This window comes from Chamaea fasciata, unplaced genomic scaffold (genome assembly GCF_029207755.1).
Source record: "Chamaea fasciata isolate MVZ Bird 193981 ecotype frontalis unplaced genomic scaffold, bChaFas1.0.hap1 SCAF_7, whole genome shotgun sequence".
In the NCBI taxonomy this organism is placed as follows: Eukaryota; Metazoa; Chordata; class Aves; order Passeriformes; family Sylviidae; genus Chamaea; species Chamaea fasciata.
Window position 1 is genome coordinate 4655362 of NW_027094092.1, and position 24427 is coordinate 4679788.

Genomic DNA, 24427 nt, shown 5'->3' on the forward strand with positions numbered 1-24427 from the left:
GAGGCGGCACTAATGCCGCAGCATCAGACTTGTGTGCAGTGCCTGCAGAGGTGGAGCAGCGCCTGTGGTCCCCGGGGAGGGGCCGCAGGTCCCTCGGCGCCGCTCGGCTGAGTTTACGGGCGCTGAGGCGACATTCGCCCAGCGCTTCCTTGCTTTCATGGGTTTATGACTCAACCTCGGCATTACTGTAACGTAGTTTTTTGTGTTTAATGTTTCTTAGACTTGGTTTTCCATTGCCAGCATGGAAGAAATCCTAATGCATGAGTTTCAGAGGAGAAGGCAGCAGACTCTGAACCTGCTGTGTGGTGGCTCGATCCGCAAGTGTGAGTATTAACGCTAGAGCTGTCAGGCCTTGTGAAAATTAATGAAGCCTGACGGTTACAGAGGGAAAGGTCAGAGGCAGAGCTTGCACTTACCTAACATTTCTGTTTTGTTGTGTCTAACAGTGTTTTCAACAAAGGGGAGCTTTAATGTACAAGCTTTGGATTTATCACAGGAATTCAAGGGTCTCAGCCTTTGCTTCTCCCTGTGCTGCGATCTGATGTTTTCTTTGCATAAAGGCAAAACAGTAACAGTTTCATTCATCCTCTCTTCTTGCTGTGTTGCCCATGTGTGTTTTGGCCTTTATTTTTTCTTCTCTAAAACTGGAGGAAAAAGAAATAAAAGAGGCATTTGAACTGATGGTGGAATACTCTTCACTGGGAAGATTTTGAAAGATCTTGCACTTCAGTTCTTTGTACTGTTTTAGAAGCATGCTCTGTTTTCGCACATGTTCTGCTTTTTACTTGCTGCCTTTTTTTGTTGTTGTTGTTGTTGCTTTAAATTGTTTCATTGTGTAGGTTTCTACAGACACAGGGAGCTAAACTGCACAGAAATTCATGGGCTACATTTTCAGCCAGCGTGTTGGTTGATACCGGTTTGAGCTGTTCCGTTGAGGACATTTGTGAAGGCTCACTTGATTAAAACAGCCAAAATATTTTCATAGTCAGTTGGTCAGTCTCATCTGAGAAAAGATGCTTTTCTTACCCAGTTTCAGATCTCGGTACCTGAAGTGGGTTGTTGATGGGATAGGTCCAGCTTATCCTGTGGAAGCTGGAGTCTTTATAACTGTACTTACGCAGTCTAACTCGCTTATTGCTGCTGAAGGAGAAATAGCAGCCTTGGAGATATTCTGTCTTTGTTTTAAAAAGCTGAGAGGAGCCTCTGTGTGTTGCCACTTGTGTTATAAGTCTGAGAAGAGAGAGTGACCGTGGCCCTGTGATGGCAAGGGCTTTCCACGAGAAACCTCTCTAGGAAGAGTTGCAGAGCTGCTGACCAGAGGTGGGCTGTGCTGGTTGCCCTCAGCAGCTGCAGCTGGTCGATTTTCTGGGGACTGGAATTCTGTAGGAGCAAACCAAAATCCACTCCTTCTGTGTTTATCTCTGGACGTGTATGGGGTTGGTTATAGGGGAATGCTCCGTGACCAGGTTTGCACTTTTGGGGCATATACGATGCGCCATAAATTTGAGGTGATTCACTTGCATGCATGTCTCTCTCTCGTACAGTTTTCCCTCTTTTTGAGGGGACTAAGATTTATACTTCAAGGCTTCTCAGCCTATTTCTCAGCATATGGCCAAAGGGTTTATGAGGCTATGAAGCAGGCATGAAAAAAGCTTCATGCTTCATGGAAGTGGTGTGTGGTTTGATTAGTTAATGCATGCGTATGCATATTCAGAGCTTTGCATCAAAAGCACTTGCATATCATTTATGTGTAAATACAGGTTTCTACCACTATATAGACAGCTAGTATCACATTATTTCTTATTCCCCTACTTCCCTGCGGGGTTTGCAGGTAACAGTAGTCAAAAAATAATGTGATTTTCAATTTTTTAGGGACTCAGCAGTTAATGTTCACTGCCAGGCACACTTCTTTTCATGTGTGGCAGCGCTACAGAACTTGGGTTGTGTGACTAAACTGTACTCATATGAAGCATGCTATTAAAATGGGAATGGTTGTTCTACAGATTAAGGCTTCCCAGGATCCAAGTGCTTGAGGTGAACTTTAGGAAACCCACTGAAACAACTACTTGCGTAGGCTAAAAAAACCCCACAACCCCCCCGCCCCCAAGCTTCCCCTCTTGTCCCATGTAATAGACATATTTAAAGTCAGTCTGTTGTTCAGCTGACACTTGGAGTGGTGTAAGTGGTTGCAGGCAGCAATAAAAGTTCTGCCTTAGCAGCATTCACAGACCCCCCCCCCCCCACTCCTTTTTTGCTACATCATTTTTCATCGAGGCCAGTGCCCTGATCCACCACTCTGCTCTGTGCCCACCAAATCCCTGTGTTGGCAGGAAGGTGTCCTGGCACAGGAGTAAAGATGAACCACTGGGGGACAACGGTACTGTAGCTTGAGGGTTGACTTGTTAGACCAGAAGTCGCAGGAATTTTCTGAGACTCCTAGATTAATGCATTTCCTGTAAACAATTCCATTTGTTTACAAGTCATTCAGAGATAACCATTGTTGCCTTTATTTGAGCAAGAGCAGCACCGACCTCTTGGTTTCCAGAGGAGAACAACTTGTCTAATTGCAGCGTTTTCTTGATCAATGATTATAGTGTACCCTTGCTTGTAGTGTTGAGAGCAGATGTTGAAAAACATCTTGACCAAAATAATAGATATGTTTTGAAGATGCACATATGCACACCCTGTCTGTGTATGTATGTACATACAAATATGGGTTTCAAATACTCCAGTGTAAGTGACTTTACTTCACAGACTTAGTGCCCTGGTCATTTTTGGTAGTTGTAATTTTAGCCTTTTGATCTCACCTGTTAAGCATTTAAGTATTTTAAATAAACTCAGTTATACTTTTTCTACTTTGGAAAAGGATTTTTCTAATTGTTTTCCAGAGTCACAGTATAAATTAGAACAAATGATATTACTGATGTGTAATGGAAGATTTGGTAGTTAGGAAACCAAACTAATAAAGACCAAATGTGGCTAACGAAGATTTAGTGAAGAAAAATGAGGAAAAAGCCTTTCAACCTGTGTGTTGTGCTGTACAGGCAGCACTGATGCAGATACACGGAGATTAATCTGGTCAAGATAAAACTAAATTACCATGGAGTAGGAGATTGTGGAAGATGACTGTTCATGTTTCCATATTAAACACAAGGTCAACAGACTATAGACAAAGGGCAGGTCTGCCAGAAGAAAACACGCCAAAATATTTCAGAAATGATGTCAGAGAGAGTGGCTGTTGCACAATGCCACAGGGCCTTTCAAGAAGGAAAAACCAGAATGTGACGAATAAACAGCCAATCTGATTGCAGGTAATTTATTGCTGTGATTAGTTCTATATAGTCTTTCCTCAGGGAAGAGAGAAGAATTGAATGAGACTTCCTCTTGCTGCTGCCTTGGCTTTTGATGTGTTTGCCTTTTGAGGGGTGGTGCTGCTCATGGCGAGCTCCTTGGCCAGCACCAGAGAACGAGAACCAAAAGTGACTGCTGATGACCTGGGGGCCCTGGGTGGGGAGCAAGGCCAGGCCTTGGTACCCTTCCTGTGGCAAATACTGCAGTGGGCACAAATACAGAGCACTGGGCTTCTGATGTGGCTGCTGGAGCACGGGGAGCCTGGGCTGGTGACTGTCACCCACAGCCAGCGCTGGTTCCTCCCCAGCTCCCGGGCACCGGGGTGCAGCACCACTGAGCCAGAGCTCAGGGGTGGGTGCTGATGAGCTTGGATGGGTCCCTGTGGGGGCTCTTCTCCAGAGTCTGTCTTGCCTCATTCTTTGGTCCTGGTGTTAGTCCTTCATTTTTGTTGATGGGAACATGTCCTGGGCTCCCTGGCAGCAGTGGGGAGAGGCTGTTCCCTGCCAGTGCCTCGTCTCAAGAAATGAACAAGTGGAGCATCTCCTTTGTCCTAAAAATATCAACAGCAAGAAATACTCTCTGGGTTTCCCCTACCGATTTCAGGGGCTTATACAACACGTATAATATTACATTTATGTGTTTTAATAATTACTGTTTTCACCATTAGTTTGCTTTTGCATGTCCTGTGTGTCTTCAAAGTAAGCCCTTATTTTTAAAATGTCAAGTTAAAAAAGAAAATATTGAGCAAAAATGCTCCGGGCTTAATTAGGCATAATATCAGCAAAATGTGCTGGTTTTTGGTCTATCAAAATAAATGAAAGTGTTAAGCTTGGACATGCATCAAGTAAGATGGAAGAGTTTTCTGTGTTAAAACAGGCAAATGTTGATAACTTAGCAGAAACCTGAATTTAACTTCTCCATCCTACTTCGCTGACAATATTATCACACCTAGCTTGTTTTGGGGGATTGATGGTTATGACAAGTGTATCAAATTTCATGCTGGTGGTATCTTTTAAGTTTCCTGGGAGAAGAGAAAATAGCAATTTTATCTTGTGCCCAGGAGTCACAGAGAGCAGGAATTGTAGGTACATGCCACACAGAGTTTTTAAATAAAAATGCATTGAAGAGCAGCACGTAGTAGAGATGGGGAAGGGGAGGAAAGTGGGAAAGGAATGAGTCAAAAACTGTAGAGGAGCATTTATTGCATCTCCCCAGCTTTTATTCTAATGCAGCACCACAGAGAGTTATGAATATGTAATTTGTTCAGACGTGAGGTGTCTGGTGTCTATGAAAAACATAGTCTGCTCGGTTTTTTCAAGGGATTTGTAGCTTTTTGGTTTTCCATCTAGAATTAACTGATTTTGCAAAGATGATGTTTGCACACATATCTAGCATAATTCCTCTGTTTCTGTGCTGTAGATATGGAAAAAGCAGAGGGTTTTGACTGGTTCCCCTGTAAGTCTTATTTAGGGGGAAAAGTTAATCTTGTTGTATGTACTTCATATAACTTTACTCTGAGACTTACTTGAAAAAAGAACCGAAGCCCAAACAGTTTCAAAAGTTGAAAGATAAATTTTCAACTAGCAAAGCCACTTCTATTTAGGAGGACTGTACTACAAGGAATGTATAACATCTGATTCTGTCTTCCCTGGGACAGATGTTGTGAGTTCCAGAACGGGGAGATGAACCTATGGATTCCTACATACATTTTGCTGCCTTTATGAAAAATACGGACAAACTGCACAAAAATCCCCGTAGCAAACCCAACCACTTCTAAATGATTATTAGTAATAAGCACCGAAATGAAGGGTAAGGTATGAGACTAAGAAATCAGGCTTATTGGGAAGGCAGTAGCAGTTAGCTTTGATGCAATCTTACGAGTGATTTTTGGCAAGTCACAGTGGGACAGATTTTGTAATAGAGCCCAACTTCTGTGAAGACACCACAGTGTGGGACTGTATTTTTAAGGGAGCTCAGCACCCAGTATGTTTATTTGGAAGATCTGGCACTGATTGCTGATACCAAGTGCTTGAAAATCTGTTCCGAACTCCAAAAATCTGCCTCTGTGAGCATGATCCATGCCTCCTTCCAAAGTGTGGTATTAGCTCCCCTGAATTGAGGGGAGCAAACATGTAATTCTTTCCTTCTGACTCTGATGGTAAATGAATTAACCAGATTTTCCTTTTTCCTAGTTTGTCTCATTTGGCTGAGTTTTGTGGTTGCTTCTACTTGTGTGCTTTCTACAAGACATGAGATTCTGCCATAAACATAATAACAGAAATAATTTAGGAGTACATTGCAAATTAATTGAAGCTTTGGGGAATAGGTCTTGAATAAGTGCCACTGGGATACAAATTAATCCAAATCATTTAAAAAACCAACAGCGCCAGCAGTCTGCTTTGGTGCTCTCAGGACACAGCTGGCAGGCATCCTGCAGCCTGTGGTCACCCGCCTGCTCGGACACCCGGGTTCCTCGCTGCAGGTCACTCCTGGGGACTGCTGGCCCTGACCTGGATTAAGGCCTCATTGTCACATTCAGGTGAACAACCCAGCGGTGGTGTTTTGTGCCACCTTCGGGGCCGGTTTTGTTGAAACCCTGCAGTAGGGGCTCTGTGAGCCGTTCCTGTGCGTTTTTGACGCCGTTGCGCTGAGTGGAGGAGGAGCGGCATCAGTATCTTGTGCCCAGCTTGGAGATGCACACCGGCCTCGGGTGTTCCACTCTGTCACTGCTAGCTGTCTGCTTCTTGTGCCAGCGTCGCTGGTGTGGGAGGAAATGTGCTAATTAAGTCCTCTTTTTTGTTATTTCAGGAAACCTACCATATGAATATAAAATAGTGATTGCTGGGAATCATGAACTGACATTTGATAAGGAATTCATGGCAGACCTTGTTAAACAAGATTACTACCGCTTTCCCTCTGTGTCCAAATTGAAACCAGAGGACTTTGACAATGTTCAGTCACTCCTGACAAATAGTATTTACTTACAAGATTCAGAGGTAACAGTTAAAGGATTCCGAATATATGGTGCCCCGTGGTAAGTCTCAATTTAAACTTTCTTTGCTGTTTATTACTTGAACCACAGCAGGAATCATTCCTGTTGAACGTGCATGAAGCCGCTTTGTTGCATTGCCCTGCAGAACAGCATCAGACTTAGCTGTAACCATTCTGAAACAGTTGCTTTTATTTATTTTTTTTTCTTTTTTTTCTTTTGTTTTTGGATAGATAATCTCTATTTAGCCATGTGTATGAAATAAGACAAAAGGAACTGTAACTATTTCTATTCTGCTTGGTGAATGCACTTAAACTGTGGAGTCAATACCGACTCTGTGCTTGTGGATTAACTGTGGTGGCATTTTGGGATGTATTAAGGAAACTTCATTACATTCTGTAATGCTGAGCTATTTATATCTGCTGTGCTAATAGATGAGTGTGGTGGCATTTAACACCCACACAGCATAAGGGCACAAGGCAGGAGGTGCTCTCAGCCTTATTTTTGATCAGTTCTAGGCATTGTTTTCTTTTGCTTGTAAAGTTGTGGTAACAAAATTTCAAACCAGTTCTGGTCTCATTCCACCCATGTGTCAAGCATGTCATGCAGGAAAGATTGCTGCCCAGTTTTGTGCTAAGGAGATTCTTCCTTGTTTTTTCTAGATGTCATTTAATTGTGATGCCTGACATCTTTCTGTGGAGCCTTAGGTAGCACTTGTTCTAAATTCTCATGCTAAGAACAGCCACAGCCCTTTCAAGGCTTTACCAGAGAGACCTGAACTTGAGTGATGGTGATAATCATTCTGCTGCTTGGCATTCTCAATTGTCAGCAGAAGTACCAAGATGCTAATTTATGCACACTTATAAGGAGGGCTTATTATACGCTTACAACTTATTTTTGATGTCAGGCTTGCTTCAAAGGTGAAAGTAGGAGAGGAAGGAGGGATGACAGGGGTTGAACCAGAAAATGGGACAAGTCTATACAACCATTAGAAATTTTCCCCTTCGTCTCATCTTTGTTGTCTTGGCCAGCAGACCTCGGTGATCCATTTGACACCACACAATTCGATGCTTCTGACGATGCTTTGTCCTGATCGTATTGTATGCATTAGTGCTAGCTAGAAAACTGTGATCTAGCTCTGTATCTCACATTCTTGACTTGAGCTACTAATCCTTTAATTTAAATCATAGCCTTTAGCTACTAGTTTAAATCAGCCTGACATTGCTTAGCTAAAAAAAAAAAAAAAAAAAAAAAAAAAAAAAAAAAAAAAAAAAAAAAGTAATGCTCTAAATCCTGCAATATCAGCAATTTGGGAAAGATGATCTTAATTCAGGTTAGGAATCATCTCCTGAAGACATTTCAAAGTAATTTTTTCGTAATAGCAGCGCAGAAGGCAGGGCACATAAGGCCATGGGTAGTGAGGTGGGTTTGAGGCTTGCCTGTAGGGTGAGGAGCTGAGGAAGGTTTGCTGCTAAGGTTGAGATTGTGTTCAGCTGCTTTTGTATATATGCATCAGGCTTGGAGGGCCTCTGCAGGCACCCAGTGATTAGGGAGTGCAGGCATATTTCCAAATTCATTTGGATCAGATTTACCTGAACTCAACTGCCTACGGCACTGCTGGAGAGACCTGGAGAACACAGAATCCGACTCTGGAGGAGAGTCGGGTTTGGTATTCTGAAAGGGAGAACCATGTAATGCACCTTTACTTTTACATTTGTATCTACTGGCAATCTATCACATTCTTTTTTCTCCTCTTTTCCTTCCCAAATCTGTAATGGAAATCTGTCATCCTTTTGTCTCCAGCTGCATTTGGAAGTTCTTTCAATTTGCAGGTGTACACACGGATTTAGAATGTTTGCTCTGGAATATTAAGGGACATCACATCAAGGCACTGAGTTGTCTTAGCCGTAAAAAGTGAGTGGCATGTGTAGCCTGACCTAGTCAGAAGACAAACCTGAATTAATGTTTCCTATAATCCATTGATAACTGGCCTTTTCTGATTAGTCATGCATGATAGATGAAGCTAGATTGTTAGAAATTGACACTGAGCTTGAACCAAGTGCAGACTTCACTCTCTTGAACGATACTTCATTTGTGTTTAGCTGCAAAAAATTGTTGTCAAATCATGTTTTGAACAAGTGTTGGTGTGGAGTTGAGGCCACCGTTTTCAATACAGCTTTTTAGATCAATCAACCAGTCTGTGTTGAGAGCAGAAATGTGGTATTGTCCATCCATTTTTTCTCTCCCCACTGCCCTCCCTCCCCTTTTTTTTTAATAATGACAGTTTCTAGAAAATGTGAAAATTTATTCGTCTTTTATATTTTAGCCACTCTTTCAGAGGAAAGAAAAGTCCCATCAGACATCAGAAAAATCTGCTCTAATTTTGTTCTGTGCCTGCAAACTGAGACAGAATGATCAGACAAGCATTTTACCACTTGTTAAATTTTTATACTCTCTCCCCTCCAACCACATCTTGCTCTATTCCTATAAATCTTCAGATGACCCTAAAGGAAGAGAATTTGTGGGGCTTTGTATATATTTATGGCCTCCTTACCCCAATTAGTTCTGTCACAGCAATGGAACACTGGTCATTAACCCAGAAGATGTGCCAACCCTAACATGAGATAAGTTGGCATGTTCAATTTATGTGCAGTTTTGTAAGTGTTTCCAGGGGGGGAAAACTCCCCCCTCTCATTTGCTGGTAAAGCTACTGGTTTTAATTTTAAAAAGAGGGATCAAACCAAGAATAACAGATGTGATTCTGGAGCTTTCAGCCTGTCAGGGGTTTCTAAGAAGTAATTGCCAGAGTACTGGGAAGGCTGGCTATAAGTCATCTATCTAGAAAATGTAAATTGCCAACTCAGTGTAAATACAGAAAAGAAATATCAGTTCATATTCATTACATGTTATTACTCATGGTACATCTAAAAGCTTTCTAAAGACCTAAGAGAATTCAAGTAGTGCCTCCTAACTTACAATTTAGCAGAATTTGTGAGTAAAAAAATAACTTACAATACATGGGAGCATTCATGTGTATTTGCAATTGGAATGTGCGGTGGTGCATAACAACGGCCTCTAAGGAGCAGAAAATTTGAATTTAGCCTGATGCTTCTGAGAGTATTAAATGGCATTAGCTGGAGGGGAAGTTGAAAAGAAGAGTATCAGCCCCTAAAAGAGAAAAGTGCAAGGGTGGGACATAAATCACATTCAGAGCTCTGCTCATTTTCTGAGGTGAAGAATGTAACTGACATTTTCACACCTTAAATAGGAGATTCTTTGATGTACCTTGAAGGAACAAAATGGCTGAAGATTTTCCATTTGGTCTATAGATAACAATCCACAAAAACATTCCCCTCCTTTCTCTTCCTTCTGACTTTGCCCTATGAACCTGGCTTGTTTGGTGGGAAAATAATTGATAGTTTATGCAGTAAAAAATTCTGTAAGCTTCCAGTGAAAACGTTTGCTCCTTGGGAAATTTGAGATGGAGGTTTCTTATTAAACAGGACAGAAAATAAAACCAGTGATGGATTTATGAATTTTTAAATCTTAAAACTCCCTCTGTGAAGTAAACATAAGCATAACTCATACTGATGTATCTGTGAACGGGTAAGGAGAGACAGTCTGTTTTTACTGCAGCTTTGGGAGCTGAATATGCATAAGTGAATTAGTGCAAGTTTTACTTAAATTCAAATGTTATTTTGAAATACGTGTTGTTTTTTTTAAATTATATTTGAAATTGTTCATCCATGCTAAGGGCTGAATTTACCATAGTATGCTGTAGACATTTGGATACAAATATTCTCTCAATGTGTGTTTTCTAATGAAGCTTTAAAAGCATTCAAACCACCAGAGAACTGCAGTTAACTGGAGCCAGAATTTGTTTAAACCACATTTTGACACAAACAATTGTTCAGGGAGACTATTTTTTTGCTGTTTTATTTTGTTCTGCTGATCAGCTCTATAGGTAACTTTTGTGGTTTTTCGCTTGTTTGAAAGAGACAAGTAGTTGAAAAGAAGAAGTGTTCTGACGTACTTTATTTTGTGTGCATTAAAATTTGTGATTCTTAGTTTTATGAATAATGAGGCAATAGGCTTATTTATGGATTTGAAATTCTATTTTGCATAAAAAAATTCACAAAAAAAGTCAAAAGCTGTAAGTGTAAAATAATCTAACAAAGCAATCCTTTACGTCATTTTTAGCGATGAGCTATGTGAGCAAATTCCACTCATGTCTAACAGAATGAGAAGGAAAGCTGCAGATCTGGAGCTTTCAGCTTATGTATTTGTTTAGAAAGCTGGAGATAGATGTATCTTGTTGAAGGAAGAAATATGTAGTGTAAAAGCTAATGCAGTATAAATCAATGGAAGTTAATGGTTAACAGAATCAACTTTATGGGGATAGCTGAAAAGCACCACAAAGGTAAAAGATGACAATCAATTATTTAAATAATGACTGAAATCTGTGATTTGCATCATTGTGATGAAAATTAATTCATCCTGAACGAGGCTGGGAATAAAGCTCTTCCCCCCTGACAGGAACAGCAGCATTGTTCAGCAATATCCTGCACGTTTGTCAAGTTGTAGCTTGTTCGGGTCTCAAGAACAGAAGCACAAAGCTGGCCTCCCAGTTGCTTTTAATGAATACTAGTGGGTTTTTCCTATGTCCAAGAATTTGATCTGTAGGGTGATCCAGAGGTCAAGAACAAACAGCTCACTATCACTCACGTCTGCGGAGCCAAGGCTTTCATTTGCTTTTTTTAGTAACTCTAGAGGAAGTGCCTTAACTCTTTTTCAGAAGCAAAGTTTTAATTGGCATAGATAATGCAACCTTAAGCAGGCAGAGACAGGTTCAGCCATCTCCTTTAAAAATCATGTTTTGTGCGGTCTTTTCCTTTTCTTTTTAGCCCGCTGTAAAATTTGGGGTTTCATCAAAATGATTTTACGTCAGTTTAAAATTATTTCTCTAACTCGGTTTCTTGCTCTGCTTCATTTGCAATGATATTTTAGTACAAGCGGCTCTAAGTTAGTACTTCTGCCTTATTCTGATCAGTGTTTTCAGACTCTCTGTTTATCCTGACAGAAAAGTGTCAGAGGGTTTTTTTTTTTTTTCTTTCCAATTATAAGTTTTGTAATGCATCATGGATTTTGCTGACAGTCTTCAAGTTCTTGAAATAGCGAGCAAATTAACAGCAGATATTGAGCGTGAGGACTGGAAAACCAATTGGCAACTCACATGATGGGATTCAGATACACTGATGGGTTGAAATGGATCTCATTTCTTTTATTTTCATGGTCTTAGTTGGCAATTAGCTTGTGTCTAAAAAAAGGCCGGATGGAAATTGGGCTATTCAGCAATAGAGTTCTTCTCCACCATTTAATGGTGAGGAAACCAGGGGAGACTGGACAGGACTGTGTGTGTTGCACCAGTTTTTCAGGAATTCTGGTGTTTTTGCAGTGGAAGTCAGCAACTGAGAAAATTATTGGCAGAGACTGAAGTCTCCCGTCTGCATGTTAAACAAACACCACCACCACTGCAGCGTGGTTGTGTTTAAAGGTGCAGGCTTCTGTTTCATTTTTCTTGGCATTTGTCCACCAGGTCTCTCAGTTTAGAATCGAAGAATGAATTCCCCCTGGTCTAGAATTGCAGTGGTTTGTTTACATTTTTTGCCTTGTTGGGAATGTAGCTGATTTTTCTTTGGTCTCCTTGATATCAGATTCACTTCCAAGTAAAAAATTATCCTGTTTACTTTAAAAAGCTTTCTTTTTCTTTTTTTTCTTTTTTTTTTTTTTTTTGTTTTGTTTTAAAGTAGAGAGTGGGATGTTTGTAATTTTAAATATACTCGCTCATAAGTAATTTTTTTATACTGTGGTACAAACCTGCCCTATTTAATTCTTTGGACAGCTCTGCATCCTGGCACTGGGGCAGATCATGAAGTTTTGATCTTTTCTTCAGGCTTGCCTTCTGCAGGAATAAGAACTTTAGAGTATTTATTGCTAATGTTAACAAATAAACTGTGCCTATTCGGGAGTGACGATCTAGCCAGTTAAATGAGACATAAAATGGTAGCTCTCCTAGCTCTTTTGACTCTTTCCTGGTGTGGAAACAGGGGTTTGAATTCTTCCACAGCAGTACAAACAACTGATTGTGGAAATCTGCTCTCAGTCTCCAATTCTTGCTCCGTTTTCCTGTAGTTCATTTTTTTGCCGTGCAAAAAAGCAGAGAGCCAGAATGAGTGTGAGCTGTCGTGTTGGGGCGCTGATTATTTATGGTGGCCTCCTCATTCGTAGGTTGAAGTATGGTTTGCTCAAACAGAAGGACATTCTGACAGACAAGTTGTGCTTATACTTGCGGTTCTGCTTTGGTGGGTGTTTTTTGACTTGCCAGGAGCAAGCCGTTTGCTTTCCTTTAGCTGAACACTGGAATAACACAGTGGTCACTGTGGCATTCGTGTGCAAGGAGCAGGCTGGAAGCATTGACACCCAGTGAGGAGTTACCAAAAGCAGGAAACACAATACTACAAAACTCCTGACATTTTTAACTCTGTAGCATCAGACTTTGTCTTGGGAAGGGGTTTGGAGCCCCTTAAAGAATGGGAGCTGCAAAAGAGGAGTTAAGGCAAGAGTTAACCCAAATCTGGAGATAGGCTGTTCTGTACAGGGCTGAACTCCTTGCAGTGTGCTGATGCTTGCTTGAATAAATTCTCCCGTGCAGCTTCTGCACTTCAGGACTCCTGCTTTTCCATTTCCTTTCACCTGCATATGCACCATACCTCTTTGTGGTGGTCTGGTACAGAAGGGAAGAAAGACAGAGCTGAAAATACCATGCTGTTAAGGTTAACTGAAAAATTACTTCGCTCTAGGACAGCCACCTTCACGGTAGGAGAGTGGAGAAGTAAGAGAGGGGCTTCAGCTTTGACGAGCTGACATCAGAATGGATTTTGCATTGCGTGGTGCTCTTCAAGCCTCATTACTTTCGTTGCTTCATTTCCCCTATGCCCTAAGCAAGAAGAATTAGGGAGCAGGTGGATGCTTTGATTGACAGGCAGAGAAGCCTGTTGGAGGATGTGTGGGTGAGTGCAATCGGGGCCTGGCTGCTTGGAGCGCAGGGCTGGAGGGTTCAGGGCTCTCTGGCAGAGCTGGTGAGGCAGAGGAGCCAGGACTCCACTGAGGAACTGGGTGGGATACCCAGACTTTGCTGAAGGGTAGGGAGATCACCCAGGGGGTGTATCTGTGGGAGGGCAAGGCCCATCCAGTTTGTGTTGGGTCTGGCTGAGCTGGAGCTCGTTTCCTCACAGCACCCTCCCAGTGCCTTCCAGGGAGCTGGAAGGGTGTTGATAACACACCTGTATTTTGGCTACAGCATCAGCAGTGTTTTCTCCAACATCCCTCGCCTCCCTCAGTAGGCTGGGCAAGATTTTGGAGGGGCACACAGCTGGGACAGCTGACCCACGCTGACCAAAGGAATATGCCATAGCATATGACATCAGCTAGATAGAAAAGCTAAGGAAAGTGGGGGGGTGACTTTTGATATTTACAGTGTTTGCCTTCTGGAGCAACCATTCCATGTGATGAAGCTCGGCTTCCTGGGAAGTGAAATGAATGAAATTAGGATGGAGGAGGTGACAGGGAAGAAGGTGGTTGGGTATGTGAAACAGATGCAATCTACAAGTGGTTTGTTTCACAGTTCATCTATTCCAGACAAACAGGAGAAAAATGTGGAAGAATTTACAATGCAGGTAGAGTTGACAAGTAGAGCTCACATGATGTGGTGGTGATAAAATGCAACAGAAATGGAGAAGCAATTATTTTTTATTTTATTTAAATCCAAAAGTAAGTCAAAAAGTAAGTGACCAGATTTTTTTAGGTTCCAGTGAAGGGTATGATTTCTCATGACAGTCTTCCAGATGATTTGGGTCATATTTATCTAATACTTACTGTTCAGAATGCTAACTTTACCCTGACATGTGTATAAAATGCTTAAAGTAATTCACAGAAGCTATGAAATAAAGCAAAAATTGCACTTGCACTTTAAATAAGAAACCACTGATTGTGAATCTGAGCATAGACATAAAGGTCAAGAGTGACAACTACATTCATCAGATTTTCATGAAAATCTGTTCAGTAGAATAGATTTTGCACCTTATTTCAGAAGTGGTCAACACTCATGGATTCAGTTGAAAATCAATGAGACCTGTGGGTATTTATAACCATCACTAAAACATTTAGGTGCTGGTCTATATAATGGTCTGTGTACGTGTAAAATATGAGGATTGCTGACATTTCTAACACCGCTAGTTAAATATCAAAATCTCAGTGTGGCTGAGAGCCACGTTCGTGATGCACGCACAGAGAAGCCTTAAGCAGTGGTTTGCAAGCAGGAAGATGCCAACAGCTTATCTTTGTTCCTTCACAGATGTGCCTGAGCTGCACAGACCCTTTGTGAGTTCAGGAGGTCTCACAAGCCCACACCGCCTTTGCTGCCTCCTCAGTTAATACTGCACAGACAAGGACATCATTTTCCAGTCTGCGTGCACACTGTACCTGGGAGAAGGCACTGGGAGTTGCTCTGTTCTGTGCTCCTCTTCAGCATTTCAGATAAACACTAAACAGAATATTCCTTAACAGATGTGCTTGGCTATTTGCCTCCCATACTGACCCCGTGCCCACGGCTACTTTGACAAAGGGAATAATGCTTCCCAGGAAGTGATCTCGTGATGATTTGAAATCATCTGTCAACTCTGCCATCGTATTTATTTTGCAAGTAATGCCAGTACTTGAGTTTTGTATCTGCAGACCTGGCAGCCTGTCTGTCCTCTGCTTCTGGAGAACTCTCACCTTCAGTTTTGCTGCTTCGGCAGCATTTGTAGGATGGGTAGAGCCTGGCGGGAAGGTTGCGGGGTGTGGTTGTTCAGAAAGCCAGTTTGTTTTTGTACCTATGGGAATCAGTGTGTCTCACTGACAAAAGCTGATATTTGCAGCTGCTAACTGTATGAATAGCTTGAGTCAGGTTTATTGGTTTATACCTTGAGAATATACTTACGGTTGTGTATCGCCTCCAATTTTATATAAGTAATATATAAAGGAAGCTTTATGTAAGAAGGAAGGCTGTCTCTCAGTCTCCTTTTCCTGGCACAGATTTTAATGCATCTTGTTTTCAAAACTGGGAATGCAATAAATTTCAAGAAAGGTGTTCTCTTTAACACTTCTCTTGGTGTTCCATCTGGGCTGCTTGGGACACTTCCATGGCCTGCACTGCAAGAAAAAGGAGAAAGGCAACCTAAGTTGCTAGTCTGAAAGCTGCAGTCCTGAAGTGTTCCCATTTTTAATATGGGATGCCCTAGAACACTGTAATCTCGAGGTATGGCTCCCTGAATTTGGTTTTTCAGTTTTTAGTAAGTTTGGCTCCTTCTTCTCTTTATGAATATAACATACGTTTCGTGTTTCTTGAGAAATCTGCCAAGTGCCATTTTAAGGAAGATTGTCTTCCACTGCCTAACCTGCAGATCCTAGAAGTTTTTTATAAACTTCTAGATTTATAGGGTTCAAGAGCTTATATTGCTGCATGTATAGAGGTGGAACTTTGGGAGAGATGGAACATTTGGAAAAGCTTAGAAAATGACGGAGTAAACCGAGTATAGATCACTCTGCGCAGCTCCTTGCAGGGCCAGATGGGTTATGTGGCATCTCTGCTGGGCTATAGCATCTGGTCCCATATTGCAGGGTTTGTGTAACAGTCAGTTCCCTATGTGCCAGTATTGTATTTCTGATCCACATATGTATAGCTGAAAAGTATAGCTACTACAAACTTTAGGATCACCCAAAATCAACCTAGAAATTCAAGAGACCCTGAAAGAGTAAGATGAAGGTGTGATTTGTTTCAGAGAAGTGTTTTGTCATTGTTTTGTGGATTTTGGAGATAGAATATTCAGAGGTACATAGACTGGTGGTTCATCTGGAAACGAGCTGCTCCAGCACACAACAGCAAGACCTCGCTGTACGGATGTGCCTTTAGCTGATAATTACTAGCAGTCAATCTGCCTAGAACGTACACCTTTTCTTATTTATATTCCAGTCCTGTAACCTTCCCTATTCTCTTGTGCCTTTGTTCTATTAATCTACAAAACAGGGCTTGACTTGTGATTAGTCCTCAGAGGTTGTTTCTATTAATCAGGCTGCAAAACAGGTCTACTTGGATGTTCTGTTGCAAGTGCTTAATGCGCTTTCCTCATCAGCCCACAGCACAGAGCTGCTGCGGTTGTCTTAAATGGCAGCGAAATCAGCGAGGTGTCTGCTGCACTTCCTTTGTGTTTACGTCTTGATTTTGTTGCTGTAGGAGGGGGAAACTAGAGGGAAATAATTGCAGTCCTATAGAAATTGCATAAGGAAGTGACATTTGTGGCTACATGTTGCGGGACAGGTCCTGTCGCAGCAGAACCCCTGGTTACCTGTGTTTTGAATGTGAAGAACCTGCCCAGTTTTAAGTGTGAGGATTAAAATTCAGACTTTGCTCACAGGTGGGACTAAGTTTTAAACTCTCTGTAGAATTTGAGGGATAAGTCTATCCCCATAAGATTCAGAGGGTCATTTAAGAGAGCGTGTATTTCTCTGCAGTAGGCAGAAATCCAGAGAGATTTTTTGTGAAATATAAATATATAACAAAAGAATAGCCTGAGAGCTGGTTTAATAGGAAAAAAAAAACCCGACAAAACAAACCCAAACTGAACTGTTTGTAACACTTCAGTTATTAGAACTTACCATAAAATTTGAACAATAAACAGCGTGTGTAGTGAGAAACTAATCTAGTTTCATTGTAGAAGAAACTACTAACTATAAAAGTGTAATGATTTATTCTTGTAATTAAATGCAGTATTTCTTGCCTGTGGGAGGAAAGTACGTATTTTAAAATGTATCAAAAGAAACAAACCAGATCACTAGTTATTTTTTTCTATATTGTTCCTTTGGCTTTATTTTTTTTTTTAAGTTTCTGTTATGTTGATGACGTACCCCTTAGCCAGCTCAATGAAGTCTGTCACTGAGCTAAAGAACTGCTGTCTGTCTGGAAAAAACACTGGCCCCAAGGCAGCAGGGTTTGTCTCAGCTGCTTTGCTCGCCTCTCACTGTGCTCGTGCACATTTTTTTCTGTATTCCCATGACACACGCATCAATTTCTCCGGCTCACAAGCTGAAATTACCAGCCTCTGCAAAACTGGCCCAGGCGTGATGTCCAGTGACATCTGCACGTGAGTTCTTGCTGGCTGCGCTGAGAGCCGGTCCCTTACGGCTTCGTGCCATCATCTAGCTGCTAATTCAAAAGGCTTTGTGCTGCCTGCCCCCAGCTGCAGAGTGCTTGGGTAGGCTGTGGCTTTGTCCAGTCCGGCCTGTTGTGGCCTGAGGTGGTGTGACACCTCCCTCCTGGGTGACACAGCGGCTCTGGGGACACGCGGCCAAGCGAGCGCCTTGCGCACACCCAAGTGCCCCATTTCACAGCCGGGCAGCAGAAGGGCTTCCCAAACCAGTTGTGCCTTGTAAAGTCATCCTGCCCAGCCTTCACTGTGTGGGTGCAGCCGGGATTTTGATGTGCCACCACCTTGTCCCTGCGGCAAACCGGAGGTGTTGCAGAGGGCTGACCACCAGAAAGGGGACAGAGAGCAAAGGCATTTTTCAGAGGTTTTAGTCACCTAAATTAGTTACTTGGGCAGTTTGTACTGTTTGTCCAAGGTGACTGAGCCCAATTCTAGCCATAGTTAGATAACGCTTTTTCAAAGCCACCACTGTGAAATTTTACGTATACTGTTCTAAGTAGGAATAGGGAAGAAATAGGTTTTCTAACATGGTTTTCTCTAGTCAAATTCCTTTTGGTAATTTCATTTTCACCAGCTATTTTTACCTTTCTTCTTTTTTCCTCCCTCCTTGCCATTTCCCCAATTATCAGAGAAATCAGTCTTCCTGCATTGATTCATTTCGACCAGAGTCTGGAAGGCACAGGGAATCAAATTAACTAATATTTTACTTTTGCATGTGATTAATGCTAATGCTACAGAGAAGAAAATACTTTGCTGTGATTTAATTTTCATTCTCCAGTTGAATCCCAGTGATTTAATTTTGCAGAAGGTTGTCTCTCTGCTTATTGTCTCTTAAGGAATCAGAGAAGTTCGAGATGGAAAAGGCCTACTAAATCATTCTACTATTGCAGAATTGTCTCCTACACTATATTTTTGAATATTATGCCCAGTTTTAATGAATGAAGAAACGCAGTTTCAGTTAATTCTTTTTGAGCTTGTACCTCAGTGTAGTGAAGATGGTACTAATGGGAACTAATATTCTGCTTATATACTTCCTATGTTTATTTTATTTAAAAAAAAAAAATACAAATTGTGCTGTGTTTGATGAGATGAGCCCAAAGATTTCTTGTACCCTTCATGATGTTACTTTTCTAACCTTGTGTCGTTTATTTTATACCCTCAGTCTCTGTAATCCTTTCAGATTTTTCTATTTTCCTCTTTGTTATTTCTGGTGAGGCGTCTGTATTCCGGGGTATTGGTTTTTGGTTGGTTGATTGGCTGGGCTGGTTTGGGGTTTGGTTTTTTGTTTTTTTTTTTTTTTTTTCATTTTTCACAAGAGGCTTAGAACCAAACTGCAGAATTCTGTCTCTGCTGTATGATGAGGGGAGATCCTTGGCTGCTTGGAGCACTGATGAAGGATGGTGGCCGTGTTTCACTGCTTCTGCAGGAAGTCCAGGCTTGCATCACTCCGTAATGTCGTGGTACAATCACGTGGGTAGCCCAGATCATCTTATTCTTTTCCTCTTTCATGTTGCAAGCCCATGCATAATTTGCTGTCAGCTGCTGCCCCTGGGTCTTTTATTTTAGCTTAACAGGTTTGGGTTTCTTCCTCTCACTGATTATTTGTGGTTTTCAATTCTCTTCAGATGTATTAGCCTGCATTTTTTCAGAAGGAATCCCCTTTTCTTACTTATCTCAGTGTTTCTAACCTCCTTTGGCATAATTTCTTTCCCCACTGTCATGTTTATAACACTTCTCACTATATTGAAATCTGTGAATTTAATTAATGCACTGTTTACCCGTTCTTCCAGATCATTAATAAAGATGTTAAATAAAACTGATCCTAATACCAATCCCTGTGGCAATCTGCTAGCACCTCCCTTGTGCTGCTGCACTCTATTTATTTATAGCCCTTTAGCCACTATTCAGCCATGTGATAGTCCTCATAAGCAAGCCAATTTTAGGGTTTTAGAAAGGGATTGTGTCACATTTTGCCAAAGTCTGGGTTGATACAATCTACTCTATTATTTTAATCTACTGACTTGGCTGAATTTAATATATGTACAGAAATTAAATGTGATGAAATAGAGCTGTAGTTTTGGAGCACTTTGAGATCTTGGCAGCTGAGTAGCTATAATTCTCCTTTCTTAGAGCAATTACACCTCCTCCACCCCCACCCACCCCCCACCCCAGTTACACCATAATTTTATTCTGTGCTGCATTTAGACTTACTAGGAGAGGATTCTCAGTATTGCTCCGTAATTCACAGTGTACTGATCAGTGCCGTGTTCCTCACTGCTTGCCCAGGATTTGATTTTAAATACAAAACCACTATAGATGGAATTGTTCTATTAGTATTTGAATTGTCTATTGACAGTTTGAATCGTCTACTGCTTGTCTGCAGTTGTCATTTTCTTATTTTGTAATTTATATATATATATAAGTATACACGTCTATTTGAAATTTTATTTACGTGTTTGCAAATGGAAACTCTTGTCTTAATTTTAAGTGCACGCTTTCCTCCTTGTGAAATTTGTAAGATTTATGTGTTTGCTTAAGCTCAACGTGGGTTAAGTGCCTTCTTGCTGTGAAGCTTGGGGGTACATCAGTTGTTTAATGGCACACTGAATTTGTATTTCATTTAAATTCAAAGATATTTAAAGTGGGATAGGAAAACTTTTGCGCTTCACAACTTCATCGTGTGCATCAGTATAAACCTGAATAACAAGTTGTTCCATCCAGCAATTGAATGAAACCAGTCTTGTGAGATTTCTCTTCCTCTTACTGTGTTTGGCTTGATTTTACAAACTCTGTGCAAAACCCAGTTTTTACTCCAAAAACTGTAGTGTGGAGAACTTGTTTATGCCACCTTGGGTGGAACGGCACGCTCTGCAAATCACCACTGTATCGTCATCTGGGATAAGAAAAGGTGTTAAAATCTGGGTCAGGGGCCTGATTTAGGTCTGTGCAAATCCAGAGCTCTGCAGGAGCACAGAACTTGTCACTGCCTCCTGCCTGGGGAGGGCTGGGCAGCTCTGCAGTCTGGACAGTGGTGCTGTGCTCAGGCATCACTGACCACGTGGAGCCAGGATTTCTTCCCTCTCCCTATGCAGTGAGATGCTGCCTTCAATGGCTTTAAACACTGTGATTTTGATGTCACCCTGCAAGCATTTCAACACCACTGAACCTGGGGTGAGGAAGGTGGATTGGAACACCGCCTAATCTCAGTTCCACAGTCATGCTGAGCCTGAGCTCTGCCATATTTACCCCTTAACACAGCTTCCTCCAAATCAGCTGGGTCTCTGTTTCATTCTCCAGAGGGCAGTTAGGAAGTGTGCGCTCCAAATTTTGAACTGGCCAAGTTTATACCAGGTAAATGCTTTGCATCTCGTTACTGCAGTGCTTTGGTTTGGGATTCAGGGGCTTGATGGAGTTCTAGTGTCAGGTACACCAAAATAAGATTTGCTGCCTCGTTGAATGCTGACTTCAGAATAGAGCTAGTACTTTAGTAAGAACTGCTAATAATGTGGCAGATGCCCCGTCTCTGGAAATATTCAAAGCCAGCTTGGATGGGGCCCTGAGCAACCTGTTGTAGGTGTCCCTGCTCATTGCATGGGGGGGGTTGGACTAATTTTGGTGTGTGATGTACATTGATTGGTACAGACTGTAGTAAGAGGTGGAACTGAATTTTTGAAGTTTGTTTGCAGACTGCTAGGCAGCTGCTGTGCATGCTGTGACCGTGCCTTCAGTTAGGAGAAAGATGTGGGTGCCAGAAGGGTGGATGGAGCCTGTGGATGAGGGAGCAGGGAAGGGGAGTCCCATCTCCCGGCACTGTCTCACTGTTTCAGGAGGTGAAACACTTTGAAGGCGCCAAGTATTGTTGTTAACTTACTTTTGGCAAGGTGATCCAGCAAGGTCCTGGGCAAATGCAAGCCTTTCCTCCTTGAACGATTTCAAAGGAGCCAGAGGGAGTGTTTGCCCCCTTGAAGTCTGTGTACTTGCTGGGGTGCTTGGCTGGATCTTTGCACTGGAAAGCTAAGTAGGTGTCTATTTTTTGCAGGATAAGAAGGGGCGTATTTGAGATACTGTTGAAGTGGAATAGATAGCTGTGTTACTTGAAGTGGGAGCTGATAACGTGTGATTTCAGGACACTTGAAGCCCTCTTCTCCAAAAGAGGAAGGTTAATAAAAACTGTGCTCTGAGTTTACTTCCCGAAATTTCTGGTTTGGGTGGTAAATGCATCACTCATTAAGACTTAGTTTATTAAGAAAGATTGAAAGAATGCTGACAGGCTTCAGTCTGTACTGAAGTAAATGGAGTCAGGGAAAGCCATCTGACGCAGAAATACTGTGCTCTCCTGTTGCTGTCCAGCCCCAGAAATGGTGGGTCGTGTGCCCTTCCTGCAGAAACTGTTCCTGGGCTAAGCCTGTGCCTGATCGACTGCTGAAAACTTCATCTCCCAAGGCACAGATGAGTTGACAAAGATGTGGACAATTCCAGCCTTCCTCTCCCCACCCCAAACTCCAATCCCAGCCCATTTTTTTTCCCCACACAGCTCTTAGGATGCTGTGCATTTTTAAAATCCACTCACCTGGGCACTGATTATCTGTGGGGAAGATCCTGAGACTTCAGAGGAATTTGGGGTGGTCCACACGTGAGCACCTGTGGGAAGAAATGCACCTTTGTATCTCACAAAATAATATGAATATTCATCCCTACCTACTGATAACCACCTCCTGCTCTTTGTTTAAAGTCAGACTAAGAGCAGAAGATTCAATCTTCAATGAAAAGCACTTATCAGGTATATGAGCAAAGAGTCCTGCAGTCCAGGCAGTGAAAACCGACACTGCTTCTTACCTTCTATCAAAAGCCCTGTTGAAATGTAGGGGCTGTTATTGTATATTTATCCAGGCATCAATCACAATCAAGCCTCCTGCTAGTTCATCTGTAAGGGCATTGTAATCCTATTTTTATCAGTTCCTTCCTGTACAACAGACAGTTAAAATAGCACGAGTAGGGGTCACAGATATCTTAATGGCTTGGGTTCCCAGAGATATCGGTGACCAGAGGAAGAGTTTTGCCGAAATTTCTTCCTGAGCTGATAAGGTGGATAAACAGGGCTGAGGTGCACAGCGAGGGCACGCGGTGGGAAGCGCAGCCTTGGATGGCACTGCAGAGGAGCTGCACAAAGGTTAGGCAGGCAGCATTGCTTAGAGGAAAACCTCGGGAGCAGATGGAAAAAATAAATGCTACTGTTTGGGGAAGAGTTCTTCCTTTTTTGCAGGGTGGGATGGGTCAAGCCTGAGTGATTTTTGTAATTAATTGAACTCCTGGTTTTGCTACTTTACTACTTAAAAATCTACAGGCGATTATTTATGTGAAGAAAATTGAGTGTCAGTAATTGGCAACGTGTCATTTCTTTAAACTTGGGGGACAGTATGCTGCTGACTCTTATTTAAGTAGCAGCATAAAAATATAATATATTAATATTTTTGCTCTTCCCTTTGTATATACACTTAAATGTTTGCTTATTATAAAGTGATGAATTATGCTTTTTAATCTCTTTTTTTTTTAATGGATTCCAGCTGTCCTTTGATGCAAATTATTAGATTTAATTTATAAATGAACACAGAGAATGTTTTAAAATGCATTTTTTTACCAGAATGAAAACAGCTTAGGACTTGTAAAGGCATAAGGAATAGGTTCATTACAGCAAATTTTATCTTATAAGACAAAATAATGCCTTTGTCTCAGCTTTTTAAACTAATCTATTGTTCCTGGTCAAGCCAGTCTTTTGAGATTACAGAGATAATGGACATAGTGTTTTATACTTTGTTTTTATTCATAAATTGTAGGTGGTACTTTTCCTTTTTTGATTCCCAGGTTCTTGGGGATTTTTCCTTTTCATTTTAATCAAACCTTAGTAGTACTACTTGTATGAACTAAAATGAAAAATGCCTTATCTTCTAGAAAAGCAGAAATTAATTCTGTAAAAATTTTTCCAGCAAACTGGAACTCTAAGAGTTTATCTGAAGACTTTTCAGTTAAGTGGCTTGACTTTTAACTCTAGGAACAAGTAAATATTACTTATTTTGTTGGATATTCATAATTTTATTACATTATTGTGAGTGTGAACTTCATGTGGGTAGTTACATCTTTAGGGTAAATGTTAAAAACAATTGGCTGTCCAAACCAGTAATAATGTACTTTATACAAACTAGAATTTGTTATGTAAAAACTCAAAATAAAAACCCATGTGAATTTAATCAGAAATGTAAGTTTGCCTTGCTGCTACCATTTGTTTTTCGAATCTTAATTTCTGCTGCAAGAGAAGCCACATGTCAAGCTACTCCTCTACTTACTGTAGTCTTTTTTCCCCCCACTGTACCGGGGGTGGCAGCTGCTTGTGAGCCTTGGGCTTTTGTTTAGCCAAACAATCTGAGAAGGTCGCACCAACAACCAGCTGAAGATTTTGAATGGGGCACCACCATTATTTTTTAATTTTAACAGTTGATTATTCTAATTGTGTGTTCCAAAACATCCTTTTCCATGGAAACCTATTTAAAATAATTTGTGCGAGAAAGTAACCAATCAGTAAAGTCCAAAATATTTTTGGAGACTGAATGCCTTTTTCAAGCGATGAAAAAGTAGAGGCGTCAGCGTTCTCCCACCATGAGTAGTGGAAACTAGCAATAAATAATAATGAGCCATGCCACTCACTGCAGACAAACCCTGTAGGCTAAAATTCCGTATTCCTCTGCTTCTGGAGCGCTTTCTAGAGCACAGCTGATGCCAGCAGAGATTA

At 41.4% G+C, this 24427-nt stretch overlaps 1 protein-coding gene across 2 annotated transcripts in view; it reads left to right on the forward strand.

Annotated features, from left to right (window-relative positions):
- The window catches only part of MPPED2 (metallophosphoesterase domain containing 2), a 102773-nt gene that overhangs the window by 50958 nt on the left and 27388 nt on the right, over positions 1–24427 (forward strand). For both annotated transcript variants that reach the window (XM_066187270.1, XM_066187271.1), the window contains exon 4: positions 6160–6385. In XM_066187270.1, the coding sequence (XP_066043367.1) occupies positions 6160–6385 (226 nt within the window). The remainder of the gene's footprint in view (positions 1–6159; positions 6386–24427) is intronic.